The sequence below is a fragment of the Schistocerca cancellata genome, chromosome 2, assembly GCF_023864275.1.
Source record: "Schistocerca cancellata isolate TAMUIC-IGC-003103 chromosome 2, iqSchCanc2.1, whole genome shotgun sequence".
Lineage (NCBI taxonomy): Eukaryota > Metazoa > Arthropoda > Insecta > Orthoptera > Acrididae > Schistocerca > Schistocerca cancellata.
In genome coordinates, this window is record NC_064627.1 from 931,678,607 (window position 1) to 931,697,269 (window position 18,663).

The 18,663-nt window shown below is 37.8% G+C and overlaps 1 protein-coding gene across 1 annotated transcript in view; it reads left to right on the forward strand.

Moving 5' to 3' along the window:
* The window catches only part of LOC126162895 (protein IWS1 homolog), a 104,109-nt gene that overhangs the window by 81,080 nt on the left and 4,366 nt on the right, over positions 1-18,663 (forward strand). Inside the window, exons 7-9 of the mRNA XM_049919702.1 lie at positions 4,957-5,119; positions 6,261-6,393; positions 11,780-11,891. Coding sequence (XP_049775659.1) covers positions 4,957-5,119; positions 6,261-6,393; positions 11,780-11,891 — 408 coding nt within the window. The remainder of the gene's footprint in view (positions 1-4,956; positions 5,120-6,260; positions 6,394-11,779; positions 11,892-18,663) is intronic.

Genomic DNA, 18,663 nt, shown 5'->3' on the forward strand with positions numbered 1-18,663 from the left:
GGTATTCATTCCTGAATGATACTGATAGTCGTCTGTTGGTTCATTAGTGAAGAGAGACGTTTTGCTGAAGCTGACTAATATATCAGTTTGCTATGTGTGCTGCCCATGTATAATTTGAATAAAGTGATTTGAATTTTCACATACAGTTGCCACAAGGAGCCGTAGTCTACTGGCCAGATGCTTTGCCAGATTTTACAGTGTTTAATGGTAAATTGGCCGATCAGCTCCCAAGTCACATATTGGTAGAAGTCGAAGAGCTTCAGCTGGTAGACATTTGTTTTTGACTGCTGCTGGCATTACCTATGTGACAGTATTGTGCGAGGTAGCCATTGTTATCTACTATGTTGTAATTCACTCTATTTCTTACTGTTTCCTTTCCTTGTGATAAGTGTACATAATTGTTCCAGGACATTTATTGAACATTCAATACATAAGATAATTTCTGTTTTGAGTACTAACTACACTTAATCAGTTTTTACCTCCGTGAGTGACTTTTGCTTCATTGGAAGCGTGATACGGTGCTTGCACTGTGGGAGGCTGGCAGGGCTTGTTCACCCTGCACAGTTCCTTGCCCTGTGGTGATTTACGTAGGGGCCAGGCTTGCTTCCACTGCTCACCACAGCCTCCTCTGGCAGTTGGACAACTTACAGTTAACACACTGTGGGTAGGTGATTGCCTCACATTAATAGCTTCCTTTTACAGCTGTTAGATACTCGATAAGTTCTTGGTGTTTCTGAGAAATCGGTGATGAGTTCTTTGACTGTGTCATGATCAGTTCTAGATTTTTGGATTAAGACTCACATCCTTAATCATTTTCAGCATCAGATCACTCCTAAGTTCATTGTAAATAGGATCACTCCAGATCAGTCATTTTTATCCTTATCGTGTAGTATCCATTACAGCAGTGGCGTTCCCTTCAACTACTAGAGAACCATAGCGACTTTACTCCTCCTAAGGACTTCCACGGCAGCTCTGTCTTCTTGATAGATATTATGTCTAGGAGGTTTTGCTTGTTGGATTCTGTTTTTTTATCTTTCCTTTTAAGCTTCATTTTGTGTGACCAGATGGGGCATCACTTCAGCAGTTCAAATAATTTCTTCTATGGAGAGCCTTGTAGGTGCTACTATCAAGTTTAACATCTGTAACAGCACTGACAGTGCTGCCTTGCTGATGGTCTCCGATGGCAGATTTCTAACAGCCTAAGATACACCCAATCTTGTCCATGTAGCATGTCTCTTCCTTGTTAGTTCCTTGAATTTTTTCTTCTGGTGGTCGGAGAGCAATCATTTTTCTGTGCAGGCTTGCCTGTATGTTATTTTGTTGACTTTGTTTCAATTACCAATAGTATCAACAATAGCCAGAGATGCTTTTGGAGCAGCATTCCATCGCTACAGAGTTGTTGGATTCTTACTCTCAACAAAGCATGAGCAGCTCATTTGTAGATGGTTCTCACTTTCCTGATCTCAATCTGAGGCCAAATCATGAGTAGTTCAGGATGGCAGGGATATACTGCCCATAGGGGCCATTGTCAGCAGTTCTGTGATTTTTCTGTGTTGTTTATACTTGAACTAAAATTTTATCTTTTTGTTTTAATCTTACATTCTGGTTGTGCATTGGATTACTTCTGTTCATATGAGTTCTTGGAGCCATCCTACACTGCTGGAGAATGAAAAATAAAGATTTATCAGCAGTAAACTCTTAATATACTAACCTCATTACTTCACTGTTGCATTGTTCCACCTCCTATATTGCTACTAACCCCGTGTTTCTTGTAATTGAGATCTAAACCCCTGTTGTTCCAAACATAAAGTATTCATCTCCTAATCCAACTTCATGTCTTATACTACTTTGCCTTACCTGTAATCCCCAACCCAATTTACTTCACTGCATTGCATATATTTCAACCAAACACAACACATTGCATGACACTATCAGGGGAAATTAGCAGTTGGTGTCAAATTGTTCAAACAGTCAGACACAGTCCATCTTTATGACTCCAGACTGCCAGTTGTTGTTCCTGCCATTTATGCCCTCTGCTGATTTATTGTGTGACAGGCATCCATTATATAAGCCCCCTGTTTATATCTTTAGTTGTACTTAATCTCCAAGAAAAGTCATTTTAAGCTTTCACTGATATTGATGCTCCTAGGCTAGTACTGATGCCAACATTTATAGCCCTGTGTAAACATATTCTTTATCATAGAGAAATATGTTGAGTAAGGGCCATGCACCTGTAAGTGCATTCTCCTGTGTGTTGACTGCATCCTCCCGTGTGTTGTTGAGAAAATAATCACAATCTCTTCTGCATACTAGAAAAATTTTCAAAAGTGCTATGACCTGTTACAGGTTTCCTAGTGTCTGTCATATGTTTAATGTGGTATTCTTAAGTTTCTGTGTAGAAAATGCTGTTTGACTAATTATGTCTAATTTTGCTGATTTTCAACAATATTATGAAAAGGAAAGTTGCTGCTCACCATACAGCGGAGATGCTGAGTCACAGGCAGCCAACATTATGCCTATCTGCGGCTCAGCATCTCCGCTACATGGTGAGTAGCAACATTCCTTTTTATAATATTGTTACATTCCACCCTGGATTTTACGTTGCTTGATTTTTGCTGATTTTCCCTTTCCTTAATCAATAACATGCAGTTTGTTATTGAAATGCTAAGTCCAATGGACATAACCCCAGTATTAGTAGCTGCTGACAAGATGCTGACATCATACAGCCCTGTTAACCAAGTGTGACATATAGTCGACTCTAACGTTGGTGACATGTAAACCTACACTAATATCTTTGCGTCTTCACTGTATCACACACAACTGTTGCAAATTACAATGTTCCTCATAGAATAGAAAAATATAAACATCACAAAGAGTTTCCCAAAGGCACTGTATATTACAGAATTGGATTTTGTCTTGGAACTGACATTCTGCTAGCATTGACAAAGTGGCTTTCTTTTCCTCAGCCATTGTAACTTGTGTATAGCCCATGATAAGAGCAGATGTCATATATTCAAGCCATTGAACAGGCGTATAAGTATTGTTCAATCAACAATTGAAAAATTGCAGTTTGGAAAATTGTTGAAACCATAAGTATGAGGGCTATCCACAAAGTACATTACGTTTTCGTTTGTGCCCGTTAGGGGTGGGACTAGTGTGGCCATCTTGGTGTCATGGCATTCCGCCGCTCAGTCGGCATCCTGCCGTGCTAGTGAAAGGTTCGTGCTGTACTCCGTTGAGTTACTTTGACAGTTTGAAATGTCAGCGTTAATTGAAAATGCCGCAAAGTGTGAAGTGCATGCTGTAATAAGGTTTCTGATTGCAAAAAAACTGTACACCGATTGAAATCTATCGGCAGCTTTGTGAAGTGTATGGGGACAATATAATCGCTGAAGATGGAGTGCGTCAATGGGTCATAAAATTTAAAAATGGCCGAACTAACGTTCACGATGAAGAGCGAAGTGGAAGACCCAGCATAGTGACTGCCGAACTTGTCGAAAAAGTCGATGCCGCGGTCCGTGAAAACCGTAATTTCACAGTAACGGAACTCGCTACGAGTTTTCCACAAATTTCACGAAGTTTGTTCATTACCGAAAAGCTTGGTTACCACAAGTTTTTTGCAAGATGGATAGCAAAAATCTTGACAGAGATTCACAAAAATCAGCGAATGACTGCAGCATTAACGCTTTTGGACACTTATGAGAAAGATGGCGACTCATTACTTGATCGCTTCGTTACTGGTGACGAAACATGGGTTAAGCATGTGTACTGCGAGACAAAATTGCAGTCAATGCAGTGGGGGCACACAAATTCCCCCCAAAAACCCAAGAAATGCATGCAGACAATGTCGGCAAGGAAGGTGATGGCGACTGTCTTTTGGGATAGAAAAGGTGTGATTTTTGTGGATTTCCTGGAAAGAGGCACTACAATAAACTCTCAAAGGTATTGCCAAACTCTGTACAACCTCAGAAGAGCAATACAAAAAAGCGCAGGGGAAAGTTGGGCTCAAAGTTCTTGCTGATTCACGACAACGCCCGGGCCCACACGGCAAATGCCACTCATGAAGTTCTCGAATCTTTTAAGTGGGAGTTGTATCCTCATCCGCCGTACAGTCCTGACATAGCACCGAGCGACTTCCACTTATTCCCAGCAATGAAGAAGTGGTTGGCTATGCAGCGTTTTGATGACGACGCCCAGCTTCAAGAAGAGGTAACCACGTGGTTGAAGACGCAGGCGGCCGAATTTTACGACGAAGGAGTTTCCAAGCTCGTCCATCACTACAATAAGTGCCTTAATTTAAATGGCAACTATGTAGAAAAGTAGTATTTAAGTGTGGCTTTCATCTGTATATAATAAATTTTTCCAATACTTTATTTATTTTTAATTCCAAAACGTAATGTACTTTGTGGATAGCCCTTGTATGTAAAAATGGAATTAAACATCATCTTATGCCCAGATTTTGAGTACTGTTGTGCAATATTGTGTCAGATTGTTACTAGTTCATATTAGCTTAAGAAACATACAAATACTGCAACATTCCTGTCTCAATCTTACTTTCTTTTTTTAATAAAAATACTCAATGCTTTTGAATTTTTGATGTAGGGAGGGCACTGTATTAATATTTAAAAAACTTCTGTCACCATTTTGTGCTTTTTTTTTTTCATTAAAATATTGGTGGCTTTGTTATGGCATATATCCAGTCAAAGCAATAAGCCAAAATATATTGATTCTTTGGGCTGTAATTTTCATTTTTTGTTTATGGAATGACAAATGGCTTTTTTGGGTTATTTAATGTATGAGCCGATGACTTTTACACTGACACAGATGATGTGTAGAAATGTTCTCATAGTTTTCTGCTCGTAAAGATGTTGGTGTAGCTGTTACTTTCACAGTATTCTATAGCTAAAGTTTCTTATAATGAACATGTGTAAACCTCTTCAATTTCTTTCATTACAGTTCCCACAGATCAGCCAAGACATGCTCAAACAGTCTGGAATTGGGAAGGCAGTTATGTATTTGTATAAGCACCCAAAAGAAACAAAGGAGAACAAAGAACGAGCAGGAAAGTTGATCAATGAATGGGCACGTCCCATTTTCAACGTGTCAACAGATTTCAGAGGTAACAGTTGCATACTGTAAACCAGTATCATAGATAAACTTTTTGTGTGTGAATTCTACTGTACTTTAAATTGACTTTGCTGTCACATTACAAACTACACAGATGGTAAAGTAAAACGATCGACTTCGTGCACAAGAGTTGAATATGTGCTGTTGTATATAGCGTCTTCTCCCTTCTTTATCTTGTTAAGAGGTTTTGTGTAATAAAGTTTCTGTGTTTGTAATAACAGATTAAATTGTCCATTAGTCCACAAAATAAAGCAATAATAGTTCCAGATTGAAATTATTAAGTCCAACCATGACTACTTCATTGGAACCCATATTGCAATTATAATATGAAGCACAGTTCCAAATAAATCTTATTGAGGTAAACACCACAAACTCGTCCAATAGAAGCACTGTGTGGAAATTTTATATCCACTTGTCCATTTGCATGTACGGTGTATGTAATAAGAAATATTAAGATGTTTCGTGAGGATTATGGGCAGTACTGTGTTATTGACTGTATAAATAACACTATAACTGATATGCTGAAATTTATTGAAAAGGAAGCAGTTTTAGAGAAACAAGAGTTCTGTGTAGGAGGGGAGGCAGGGATTTATTATTACCAAATTTTGCTTGAATTGGTAAGATAGTGGGTGGCACCTGATATTACCTAGGTGATAGTGAAGTAGGAGAAGAAAGCTGGTAAGGTTTTATAAACTCAGATTTTCTCCTGTAGGGGAGCTGCCGATGGACATGGTTACTTTAAATGAATACAGGAGGGCCATGCTTAAGAGAAAATTTACACAATTAAAATTAAAGGAAGTACTAAGATCTGTTGGATTTTGTGGACAGAAGATAGCTTGTGAAAAACAGCCAAAAATGTGAAAAAGAAATGCCAACAATTAATTGTAAATATTGTTCTGCCAGTGATTTTATGTCTCATTATATGTGTAGTTGTATGCAAGAAGTTTACTTGATCAGTTACACTGCAAGTATAAAATCTAAACTTCAGTTATAATGCAGTCATTTGTAGTTGGTAGTGTGTTAAAGGCATAAATTGTCACTTGTATTTTGAATACGGTTCCTCCTAATAAGTATTTCTCTTCACAAATGTACTTTAATTTTAAATCATTCGTTCAATTAAATTGTCTTCACAGCTATGTCAAAGGAAGAACGGATGCAGAGAGACAGTGAACAACAACCCAAGAGACAGCGTATTTCAGTTGAAGAAGAACATTCAAGAAAACAGGACATTACCAAAGCATTGGCAGTTGGAGAAACTGAAGAAAAGTATGTTATGTAATTGTGTAGGATTTGTCACATTTGATTCATTTCATAAAATATAAACTGTGTAAAAATGTAGGATCGTATTTGTCTCGTGCTGATATTAGATTGTCCACATGCCATTTTGCTCTGTGTATTATTCTGTAATTTTCATATTCTTAAAGTGTATTAACAAATGAAATTCCAAAAATACTTACGTTAACCCCTTTGACTGCTACAGACATTCTGTGCTGTTGCTGTACTGCTTGCACAATGCTGCTACCATGCTAAGAGACAGCGTTCTGGCCACTATGAATACTTTCAGCTGATTTTAAGAAAACTACTTGGTGAAAAAACTTCACATTTGCACATCTTACAGTCTGATATCTTCACTTAATAAAGGATTGAATTCCTTTTCATTATTTATCATAGTTACTGTGCTGCATCAAATTAAGTAAAGCATTGCACAGAATTTTAAAATGTTTGCAGAGGTAAAAACACGTTGCGTAGACTTTAAGTACTGTTGATTTTAACTTGTATGTGCTATGTATGAAATGTAGATAAGATATTGAAATTTTACTAGAATATCATCTCATTTCATTCTGAAGTTATTGGTTTTTATATGCAGCGTGTGATCGTGTGTGTGGCATGCCAAATTTTGTTCCTGCACATTGGGAATTGTTGTATTTCGTAAATAGTTCAAGAGTGAGGTTTTTTGCAAGTGATTTCATGTGAAGAGGCACATCTGTCTTGTGAGAAACACTCGTAACTTTTTTATTAATCGAGATATGAAAGTAACTTGTCTGCAGGAGTGAGAGGCTGGCAGGACGGGACTCATAAACATGTCAATAGCACTTGAGAAAAAAACAGAGGCCATTTTTAAACATGTCACCAGTGCTTGGGAAGCAGCAGAGCAAGATGAGTTAACTCATCTGCCTCCAATGTGGCTGTAAGCTTTTGTCAAAAACTGTATTGCTACATTATGCTGTAGAGGCTATTTTCAAGTGACGCCAAGAATTTGCCAAGCATATTAGTTGCCATAATCTTAAAGAACAGGAGACATCAAATGACTCAACTTGTATCACTGCAAGTTTCAGATGTGCCATGTGCTGTTTCCAGAGATTATGACAGCTGATGTATTTGGCAGTTTCATGGTATCTATTGGAAATCATTGCTACAGACAAAACTGGGCAGTCTTGATTTACCAGTAAATGTTAAATTTTTACAGAAGGTTACAGCTCTAAGGAAAGTGCAGTTGCAGCCTTTAATAAAGTCATAGCATCTGTGTAACATAATGTTAAAGAAGTTCATTAACTTTCATTATAAATATTGTAGCTTAGAAGTGGTTGTATGATAAAATATTTATAATGACTATCTTAATAACAGCTACCTCTAATCCTTAAGAAAGGACAATGTTAACTTGTTTTTCATGTTCGTCTGAATGCCGTATAAACAAGGACTGTATGTGTCAAGATTGCTTTGTTGTATTATCATTTTTAAGTCACTTTACTTTTGCATATATTCCGTCAAATCCTTATTAAAAATTGAAATGAAAAGCTATGCATGGACCTACCATGAAATGCCATTACTTAGCAAATGTTAATAGAAATGTGATAGAATATGCAGGTTAAGTAAATAAATTCAGTTATTTTTTTTTTAGAGGTGATGTGAGAAATTGCAGTGGAAATTAGATACGATGAGACAAAACAGTAACTTGTTTAGGGTAGATAGACACCACATTTCAAGAGTGAAGATGGCCGGTGTCATAATAGATAACAAACTAGCCTCTATGGATTAAGAAATGTTTCTGCAGTATGAGATGTAAATCGCAAACACAGATAGTTGATAATGACATTTCTGAAATAACATCAGATGAAGTATATAAAAGCATTTGAGGTATGTAGAAATTAAAGTCACATGGAAATATGCTGAAGCACCAAAAATACAGATATACGTAAACAAGCAGTGTAGAGCACTGCAGTCAGCAACACCTGGGTGGGACAAGTGTCTGTCACAGTTGTTAGATCGGTTACTGCTGCCACAGTGGCAGGTTATCAATATTCAAGTGAGTTTGAATGTGCTGCTATAGTCGGCGCACGAGACATGGGACACAGCAACTCTGAGGTAGTGATGAAGTGGAGATTTTCCCATATGACCATTTCACGAGTGTACTGTGAATATTAGGAATCTGGTAAAACATCAAATCATTGCTACATGGTCATGAAGGTCAAAATCAGCCAATTTGATGAGATGTGCAGACTTGTATCCAATAATAATAGACAAATAAATGGAAAATAAGCTCGGTGATTTTATATGGGCTGTGGATCCCAATTTGAGAAATTTGGAGGTTTCAGAATGTGTGCTTCCTTCTCCAGTAAGGAAAGAGGGATTGGCTGGGCAAGTTGGTAATGGGGTTGGGGGTGGGGGCAGGTCTCACAAACATTACGTGAAGAGGACTCACCTGTTCACCTGTTGTGAGAAGGAAGGAAGCCAGAGGTAAAGAAAATGCATCGAAGGAAGTAGGAGGTCAGAGACAAAACGTTGTTAAACATTGAACTGGCTTAAGTCCAGAGATCATAGAAGGGATGAAGAGGAAAAGAAACATACTTTTGAATGATTTATACAATCAAGAATAGGTGGGGGGGGGGGCGAGAGAGAGAGAGAGAGAGAGAGAGAGAGAGTGTGGGAGGGAGGGGGGGATGAGGAATGGAGTAATAATTGAAAGAGGGATGCGATGAAATTCTCGCATTGGGAAACAGATTGTTAATGGGAGTGTGGAGGGAATTTTGAGATGGGAACAGGAGGGGTGAGGCCAGAGGGGGAGCTGGGCAGAGACTGGTGTAAATTGAGACCAGGGGGATTATGGAAATAAAATATATCATAAGTATGCTTATCATTTGTTAAATTCAGAAGAAGAGCTAATGTTGGTAGGGAGGATCCAAATTACAGAAGTTTTGAAGTAATGATATGATGATGAGTAGCTTGCTCTGCTGTTAGTTGGTCTACTTGACCTTCAGCCATAGTTTGGCAGTCTCCGTTCGTTCATACACACACATGGCTGATTATGGGCAATGAAGACCATGCACCAACCTTAATGTGTTCCTACATGGATGGCTATCTTGTGCACTTTGGATCCATTTCTCATGGGCACCCAGCTGCTGAAGGTCCTGCTGCAGTTCATCCTCCCATTTCTTCCTTGGTCTTACAGCTGGATGGATACCATCAAGTTTTCTCATTTGTTCCTGGCCATATCCATGTTAAATGCTGTGCAGGATTTGCAGTGTAGTTGACAGAGGATATGGATGTCTTTGCAGATGGTTGTGCCTTTAAGGAATAATAAATGCCTGTGACAGGACTAGAACAGAAGGTGGTGAACAGATGTTGGGACAGGGCTTGCACCTGTGTCTTCCACAGGGATACGACTCATGGGGCAGAGTGCTGGAAGTAGTAGTAGTATGGAGGTGGACAAAGATAATGCATAGGTTGGGTGGGCCTGGTTGCAGAACACTTGTGTTTTTGTCCGATGTACGTGCTATTAGAAAGTTGAGCGATTTTTCACCTTTCTTATTTACCTGTCTCCTGTTACTCAAGCTCTCTCTTATTTTGTGAGTGGCTATTTGTCCTCTTATACACACTTAATTTCATCCTGTATTTTCCATAATTGTGTGTATGAAAGAAAATAATCTGTTACCTTAGTCTAGCAATGAAAATGTTACCTAAGATATAGGCCGTGCTAGTTTGCAAAAAAGACAATTAAAAGCAATTTTGAAATAGGTAACAACAGCCATATATTAAACATTTAGGTGACAGCTTTGAGTGTTCATAGGAAAAACCAAGGAAAAGAAGAAACATTCTAAAACAGATTTTAAGAGTAATGTAGGTGGATTGTGCATCACTGTAACATTATCATTGGCTATCTTTTTAAGTTTCCTTTATGAACTGTCTTGTATGATCAGAAGTTTGTTTTCAGCAAATGGATCTGAAAACTCGCAAGTACTTTTATAATTTTTTCCCCTTTGTCAGTTGCAGGTAGCAACTCAAAGTATCTTTAGATAATGTAATTTTTCTGCTTTGGAGTGATAGCACTAAACAGATTGTTACCAAAGGTGATATGGCACAGTCTGAAACACACTTGACTCATATCGTGGAAGAGCAGGGCTCAAATCCTAATCTGGCCATCCTGATTTAATTTTCCTGCAATTTCTCAAAATCACATCAAATGACCAGATAGTTTTGTATGGCATATTGACTATCCCATCCTTATCCAGTCAAAGCTAATACTTCATCTCAAACCTTACTTTGTCTTGTCAGGCATCATCAGAAAGTATAATTTAGTGGTGTCTTTTTATATGTGACAGCACCTGTTGCTACAGACATACTCTTTGCATTCTGCAGTGAGTGCAGCTTTGTTGTCCTCTCCTGCTAACCAATTTCTGATACCAGTGTGCTGAGGAATGGCATTTGGCTGCTATAAAGTAATGTTAAGACAACTATTCACAGAGACAAACTGATTTTTGCACATCTTATAGTGTTATATCTTCACTTGATAAACGATTGAATTTCTTTTTGTTATATGTCATAGTTACTGCACTGCATCAAGTAACGATAAACATTGCCCTACATTTTAAAGAGTTTGCAGAGGTAAAAATGCATTGCGTAACATTTGTGTGTGGTTGATTTTTAGCTCATACTTTGTAGTATATGAAATGTAGATACAATATCGGAGTTTTGTTTAAAATTGAGAGGAGAACAATACCTCATTTCATTCTCAAGTTATTAATTTTTACAGCTGACAGACAGTTGCATGTGACATGCCCATTACTGCCCCTACGAATCAGATATTATGTCATCATAACAATTGTCATATTTCATAAACTATTCAAGAAATCAAAATAAGATTTTTTGCAAATGATAGCATGCAAATAAGCACATATGCTGTGTGATAAATATGTGACCTCTTTTTTTTTCCCTTTTATTAACTGAGATACGGAAGTAATTTGCCCGCAACAGTCAACAGTGCGAGATGGCTCAAGACATATACAGGCGTCAATAGCATTGTAGGAAAACCCAAGTGATGCGGTTATACATGTCAACAACTCCTGGGGAACATCTGAGCAGGATGTGTATCTTCCCCAGACCGTTGTAGGCAAATAAAGAACTGAGTTCTGATCTTAAAGATGGAGGATTATTTTGTGTGTATTATGCAATGCAATTGATATGTTTAGCCTTATGCCATAGAGAACATCGTAAAAAATGGTGCTGAACTTGTTTACCAGTGTTCAGAACTGGGCACTTTGACCCTTCACAGAAATAAATGTGTTATATCTGCTTCCTGTCCACGCTGTCATTACATTGAACTCTACCAATAAAATAAAAATAAATAAATAAATAAATAAAATGTATTTGTTTTCAGGCCTTTGCGACCTGGTGATAAAGGATGGGTAGCAAGAGCCCGTGTTCCTATTCCTTCCAACAAAGACTATGTTAACCGACCCAAGTGGCAGAATGAGACTGACATAAGCAGGGTAAGATGTATTTTTTGATTGTAAAGTAATTGTGAACTTCTTGTTACATTATCAGTAAAAGTGACATTAACAGTGACTTGACACTGAAACTTTATATAGTTTAAGCAAACAGTATCACATAAACACTAAAAAACTGAGAGTGTTTTTACTGTTTACACACATATATCTCTGAAAGAACAGACAGCTGTTGACAATCCACAGCTGTACAAAATATTTTAAAATTAATTAGGTGACTGCGAATTCCTTGACATCAGCTGTATTAGGTATACCGTATTTACTCGAATCTAAGCCGCACTTTTTTTCTGGGTTTTGTAATCCAAAAAACCGCCTGTGGCTTAGAATCGAGTGCAAAGTAAGCGGAAGTTCCGAAAAATTTTGGTAGGTGCTGCCACAACTAACTTCTGCAGTGAAATATATGTAGCGCTACACAGGCATGCTTTGCAGGCACGAAGACAAATACTGGCGCCAAAACGAGCTTTTTTCTCTGCCCCGAGTTTCGACCACTGCATTTTCATACATTATCCAACAAAGTAAATACAAATTCCATATTGTTCATCTTCGAATGTAGCAGCATTTCAATGTACTACGAAAATCCGACTGGCAAGACTGTTTGGGATGTTTGTCAATATGGGCAACTCTACATTCTGAATTTTTTCCTACCTGAGACGATATGGTTGCTGAAAGAAACTTTTGTGAATTGTGAATCACATGTAGTATTCTCTTCACCATAAGAATAATATGAATATAAACATTTTGCCATGTATTCTTTCGTGTTTGCTGCTATCTCATTTAAATCCTGTCTGCCTAATAAACTGTGAAACTTGAGTGAGACTACAGCAAACGCAGAAGAATATACATATCATGTCATGTTTATATTCGTATTATTCTTATGCCTAATTGTGATACAGTCAGAAATGAAGCACGGCAATTGACTAGATTTTTAAATCTAAGATGACTCTAATTTCTGTGCAGAATGTAATGTGCTAAAGAGGCGTCTGCAAAGATTTTCAAATGGAGAAAAATTTTTGCTAAACTCTCGTACAGAACATCTTCTATCATACGCAGTCTATTATTTGGTTCTTGCTGATCATTATCAAAGAAAGCAGCAGTGTAAGTAACAACAAATAGCAGTCTCTTGCCATTGTTTCGCTTATGAGTCAATTGCTGTCTCTTTTTTTTTTTTTTATTATTGTAAGCCGTGGTAGCGTGCACAAAAGCTAGTCTTGCCGCGAGCTGCGACAGGTCATCAAACTCATTATCAGAATGTGACAAACAGTGCATGACACAGTACGCATAGCAATGGCTACCTGGTAAAGCTTAACTACTAAGCTTACGACCCGAACCAAACTATCGTCATTCATTCGACCTAAATTGTGTCTCATATTACAATGGACCAACTTTGTTTCGATTTCGAGGTGCGGCCTAAAACTTTTCTCTCCCCTTGAATTTCGAGTCTCAGGTCTCAGGTGCGGCTTAGATACAGGAAATTTTTTTCCGTTGATTTCGAGTCTCATTTTTCAGGTGCGGCTTAGATTTGAGTAAATACGGTAGATCTACTACCAAAGAGCGACATGCAGAAAATTTCTGCTGGACTGGGACTTTAATCTCGATTCTTTCGTTGTCTTATTCTCCTTGGTACAGGAATCCCAGTAATGTTGTGAGCTTTAGGTGGCGATTTTAGTGGGCTATGATACTAGGGTTGGAACTTTTAATAGTGGCAACTATGTATTTACAGCTCGTATAAAATAGATATATGTTTAAAAGTTTTACTGACCTTCAAGGTAGACACCAGCATTGTGTATAAACCGTTGTCAGCGATGTGTAAGTCGTAGCATACTCTTAGCAGTGCCAGTTTTGTTGACAGTTCGAGCGGTGCGGTCAGTGAATTAATTTTGAAAAACGTTTTTATTGTATTTGACCAGTATTATTTCTGTGTGAAAGGACAGACTAAAATGTTGTGTAGTTAGTAATTATAAGTCTAAGTTATATGGTAGGCTGCAGTGGAATTACTTCTACTACAGGTATATGGGTGAGTTAAGAAAGACATGAACTATTATTAGTGGTTGGAGTTAGAAAAGGCTCATTCTAGTATCATATACAAAAAGTCTATTAAGAGTTCGATGTAGAAAAGGGTTATCTTCCATGGTGTATGCAAAAAAGTGAAAATGTGTCTGCACTAAGGGGAGGTGAAGAACATGCTCATAAGAGGCACTGAGAAATGAGACTGTTTCGTGTTACTGATCCTGTTTAATCTGTGCAAAGAATGTTCGACAAAAGAAAGCTGAGAAAAAGTAGAATAGTTTGCAGTTGAAGGCAAGATCTTCAACTACTGATGATGTGTTCTTAATGGAAATGTTAGAATAAATTTGTGTACCCTGGTAATTATTATCTGTTCAAAATTACTTTAGGATTGACAGTTCAGGAGGAGCACGTAGAGGTGTGTAGCAGAGGTGCCGTCCCACACGGAACATCGCATAACCTTAACATTTTGTTTGACTCACCCAGTTTCATAAACTACTCACTTTATAAATATGGAACTTACATCAATCTGTTCCGCAAGTCTCCACTATGTTTTCATTTTAGTTTTATTTGAGGCAACAAATTATTAAGATGATATACCAGGGTTTCTACAGGTCATGAAAGTCGTGAAAAAATAATGGAAATAAACAGGTAGTCATGAAAAGCTAATGAAATTGAATAGGTGGTCATAGCGTTAGTCCCCAAAATGTTACGCCCAGTAGTCCATATATAGAAAGAGTCACCAGAAGTTTTAAAAATCTTTGTTATCTGTGGTGGACTTGTGCGTCCGTCTGTGCAGGCCACGTTAGCAAAAACCCTGCTACTGTCATTTGCCACCTTTAGAGCTATATGTGGTTATTTTCAGAAATGCACAGTTATTTTGCAAAGTCTGTATCAAAAAATTGCTGATAACAGTCCTTTGAAATTAAATATAGGCAAATGAGGCTCATGTATATCACACAAAGTTATGCAGAGCTCAATTTTGAGTGACAATCACATTAGAAGAACTTATGTCAAAAAAAAACATGTGACTCCATCAACAGCCGATGTAGAATGCTGTCAATTTTGTTAATATTTTGAGAAGCAACTGAAACAGTTGAATCTTAAGAAAATAAAACTTGAACAGTTTTTGATGAATTTACTGTAGACTTGAACCACAACTTCATCTAGTTCATTTCAAAGCTGTTATGCATGTTTCATGGAAATGCTGCAGTTGAAAGAGGCTTTTCCTTTAACAGGAAAGTTTTAGTTGAAAAGTTAGAAGATACAGTTGTTGCAGAAATAAGTGTTTTTGTTAATGTTACAAAATTAGTGATACTAGCTGTGTAGAATGCTTCATCACTAAGAATAGAAGCCTTAAAAAAGAAGAAATCTGATGAAAATAAAGTGGGTAATCTTAAAAGAAACACAATTCAATAAACAAAAGAGCTCAAAGAATGTTTATAGAAAAGGCAAAAGAAGAACTTGAAATATCAAGTTTAGCTAAGAAATATAAACACCAAATCTTTTACTGTGGAGCTTAACATTTGACATATATCAAGTTTAGCTAAGAAATATAAACACCAAATCTTTTACTGTGGAGCTTAACATTTGACATAAATTTTGTGCCTTCAAAAGTGTTGTAGTGCCTTAAAATTGTAAGTTTTCACTACATCACTGTGCTAAAACAACTTGTATTTTAATTGATGTGATGATAAATATGTTTGAAAATAGTCATACCACATCCTATGTGAGAGTTTCATGTTTTTGTGGCATTTGATGAATGGTATTCTACAAGTCATACCTAGTTACATTAGTTGTGCTGACATACAGTTTGTAAGTTGTTATTACATTCAGCTTTTATTTCAAGCAGCTTTTGGGTTCATAAAAAAAAGTGATTTTGTCATTGTACCTCAATACCTTCAAGAGTTCATAAATATAACTAAAGAAGTGATGTAAAAAGTAATGAATTTGGTCCTCTGAAAATCTGTAGACACCCTTATACAGTTTACCAAAATGCATTTTCTGATGACATTACTGAATTTTTGATATGTGGGAAACATTTTGGTTGTTGAAGTTATGTAAACACTTTAAGCAGATGAAATCTTAAGAATACATCAAATTTTCATCTACTCCAAACTGGAACTCAGAACATGAGATGAACTTGATGCACAATGTCCTCCACATGTATCAAGTATGAAGTGGCCTCGCACATCGAGTACTGAGTGGTCACTGTTATAGTTTCATTGCAAGGAATGGCTCAATATGTTTGTAATTTTTCTGATTCATCTACTTATTTGTAACTGTACAGAATGTGGGATTTATGTTTGTTTGTAGCAGTTTAAAAACATATCATATATAACCCAACCATTTTCAAAAAAAAGGACAAAAGCAATATAAAAATATTGAATGTGGCAGTTATTGTTAACGGTAATAGTTTTTATGTGATATAAATTGAATTCTCAAGAAGAATTTCATATGGAATTACGAGGGTTGTTTTCTAAGTAAGGGCCGTTTTTATTTTTAAAAAAAGATACAAATACTTTTGTAAAAAAACTTGTATTTTCTGATTCTACACACTTTTACCTATTTTTCTACATAGTTGCCTTGTTTATTTAAGCACTTGTCATACCGTACAACTAAGTTTTTAATTCCCTCTTCAAAGAATTCGGCCACCTGCTCCGACAGCCAAGAGTTCACGGCCGCTTTCACTTCATCGTCGTCATTGAAGCGCTGCCCGCCAAGATGGTGGTTCAGGTACCGGAAAAGGTGAAATTCGCTAGGAGCAAGGTCGGGGCTGTATGGTGCATGGTCCAAAACTTCCCAGGCAAAAGAATCAATCAAATCCCGAGTCTTTTGAGAGGTGTGAGGCCTAGCGTTATTGTGCAGGAGCAAAACTCCTTTTGTCAGCATGCCACGCCTTTTGTTTTAAATTGCTCTGCAGAGCTTCTTTAGAGTTGCACAGTAGCCATCTGAGTTGATTGTCGTTCCTTGTGGCATAAAGTCCACTAGCAAAACACCGCGCCAGTCCCAGAACACAGTTGCCATAATCTTGCACTTTGACAGCGTCTGTTTGGCTTTGACCTTGACGGGTTAGGTTGTGTGTCGCCATTCCATCGATTGTCGCTTCCTTTCAGGAGTGATATGGGATACCCATGTTTCATCTCCAGTGACAATTTGACTCAACATGTCATCCCCTTCTTCCTCGTAATGAATCAAAAAGTCCAATGAAGTGGCAAATCTCTTCCCTTTGTGGGCCTCTGTGAGGAGTCTGGGTGCCCACAGAGAACACAGTTTCTTAAAGTTTAGGTTTTCAGACACAATTTTGTACAAAACCGATCTTGAAACTTGTGGAAATTCCAAAGAAAGAGTGGAAATTGTGAATCTTCTGTCCTCACAAATCTTTGTTTCGACTGCAGCCACCAAATCATCAGTGATCACAGAGGGCCGGCCTGAGCGTTCTTCGTCATGGACGTTTTGTCGGCCATTTTTACTCTTAACCCATTGACGCACTAGGCTTCTAGCGGTCAAAAAACGTATCACTGACCGTATCTCACATGCGGCGAGCGATTCAATAATCGTAAACATTATAAAGTTGCACAGCGATGCGTACACGTCAGCTACAGAGCTGCAACTTGCATCAGTGTGAAAGGGAAGGATGCCGGCAAGTGGCGCGGTGGCTTGTTGCGGCGTCCACGCGAACTACGGGACTATACGCGCGAACGGCCCTTACTTAAAAAACAACCCTCGTAGTTGCTGATAGGGCCGCCTTATTAAAATGTCAAAACATACGAAAATATAATTTTGTTATGTTACCATTACAAATTGTGCACTTCAGACATGCAGCTGAACCTACCTATACTTTATATCACTGTAACTGGCACTGCTGTTATTTAATGAAATAATTGTCTCCTCCACTGAATTTTCAAAACTGCTTCATTCTGTTTTGTTCTCTCCATGATGCTCTATGTTTGTCTCTGCCTTCTTCCATTCTTCAGAGATGATGTTCCTAACAGCTTCTTTTGTTAGTGCTTAGGCTGTAGAAAGGGAAAATTGATTATCATTCCTGCCAACATAATCTGTAATTGGGGCCTACGTTAATTCTGTTGTGTGGAAATGGCAGTGGTAAGATCGTTAGCCAATATGTTTTTGTGAGCATATAGATTTCATATATGGGGAACTGTGTGTTGTGGAGAGATAGTAGTTCCATAAGCTCCAACTTTCTAAGTTCATCACTTACGTAGACTTACCGACGCTGAAGCCAGTCAGTTATTTCCTCTTCTCACTTTGCCATGGCAGGTGTTTTGTCAACAGTAACTGAATGGTAAGGAGCATTATCTAGGAAAAAGACTGTTTCCCCAGATTTTGAATTATTGAGTCTACAAACCACTTTTTAAATGTAACGTGGTTCATTTCTTTCTAATAACCTTCCACTTCTGTTGATTACAAAGCACGAGACCATTCGAGAGAGAACCTTGTGAGGTGCCTGCTTGACAAGGAATAAGTCAGCCCCCATTTCCATTGTTCCTTTAGTTGTGTCACCTGTCCAGCCCTGCTTGATAACATCAGAATTAACCCAGTTTCATCAAACCACAACACTTCATCGATATTTGTGCCATATATATCCTCCTTAAAAACTAGCATTGCCATGCAACTTCATACTCCCTCACCATCAACAGTTTGTGGCCGGATCATGTGTCATGCAAAACTGTGTGCAACTACCTTGAAAAAGACCTAATTCCGTAAGGGTGACTATAACTTGCTGACTTTCAGG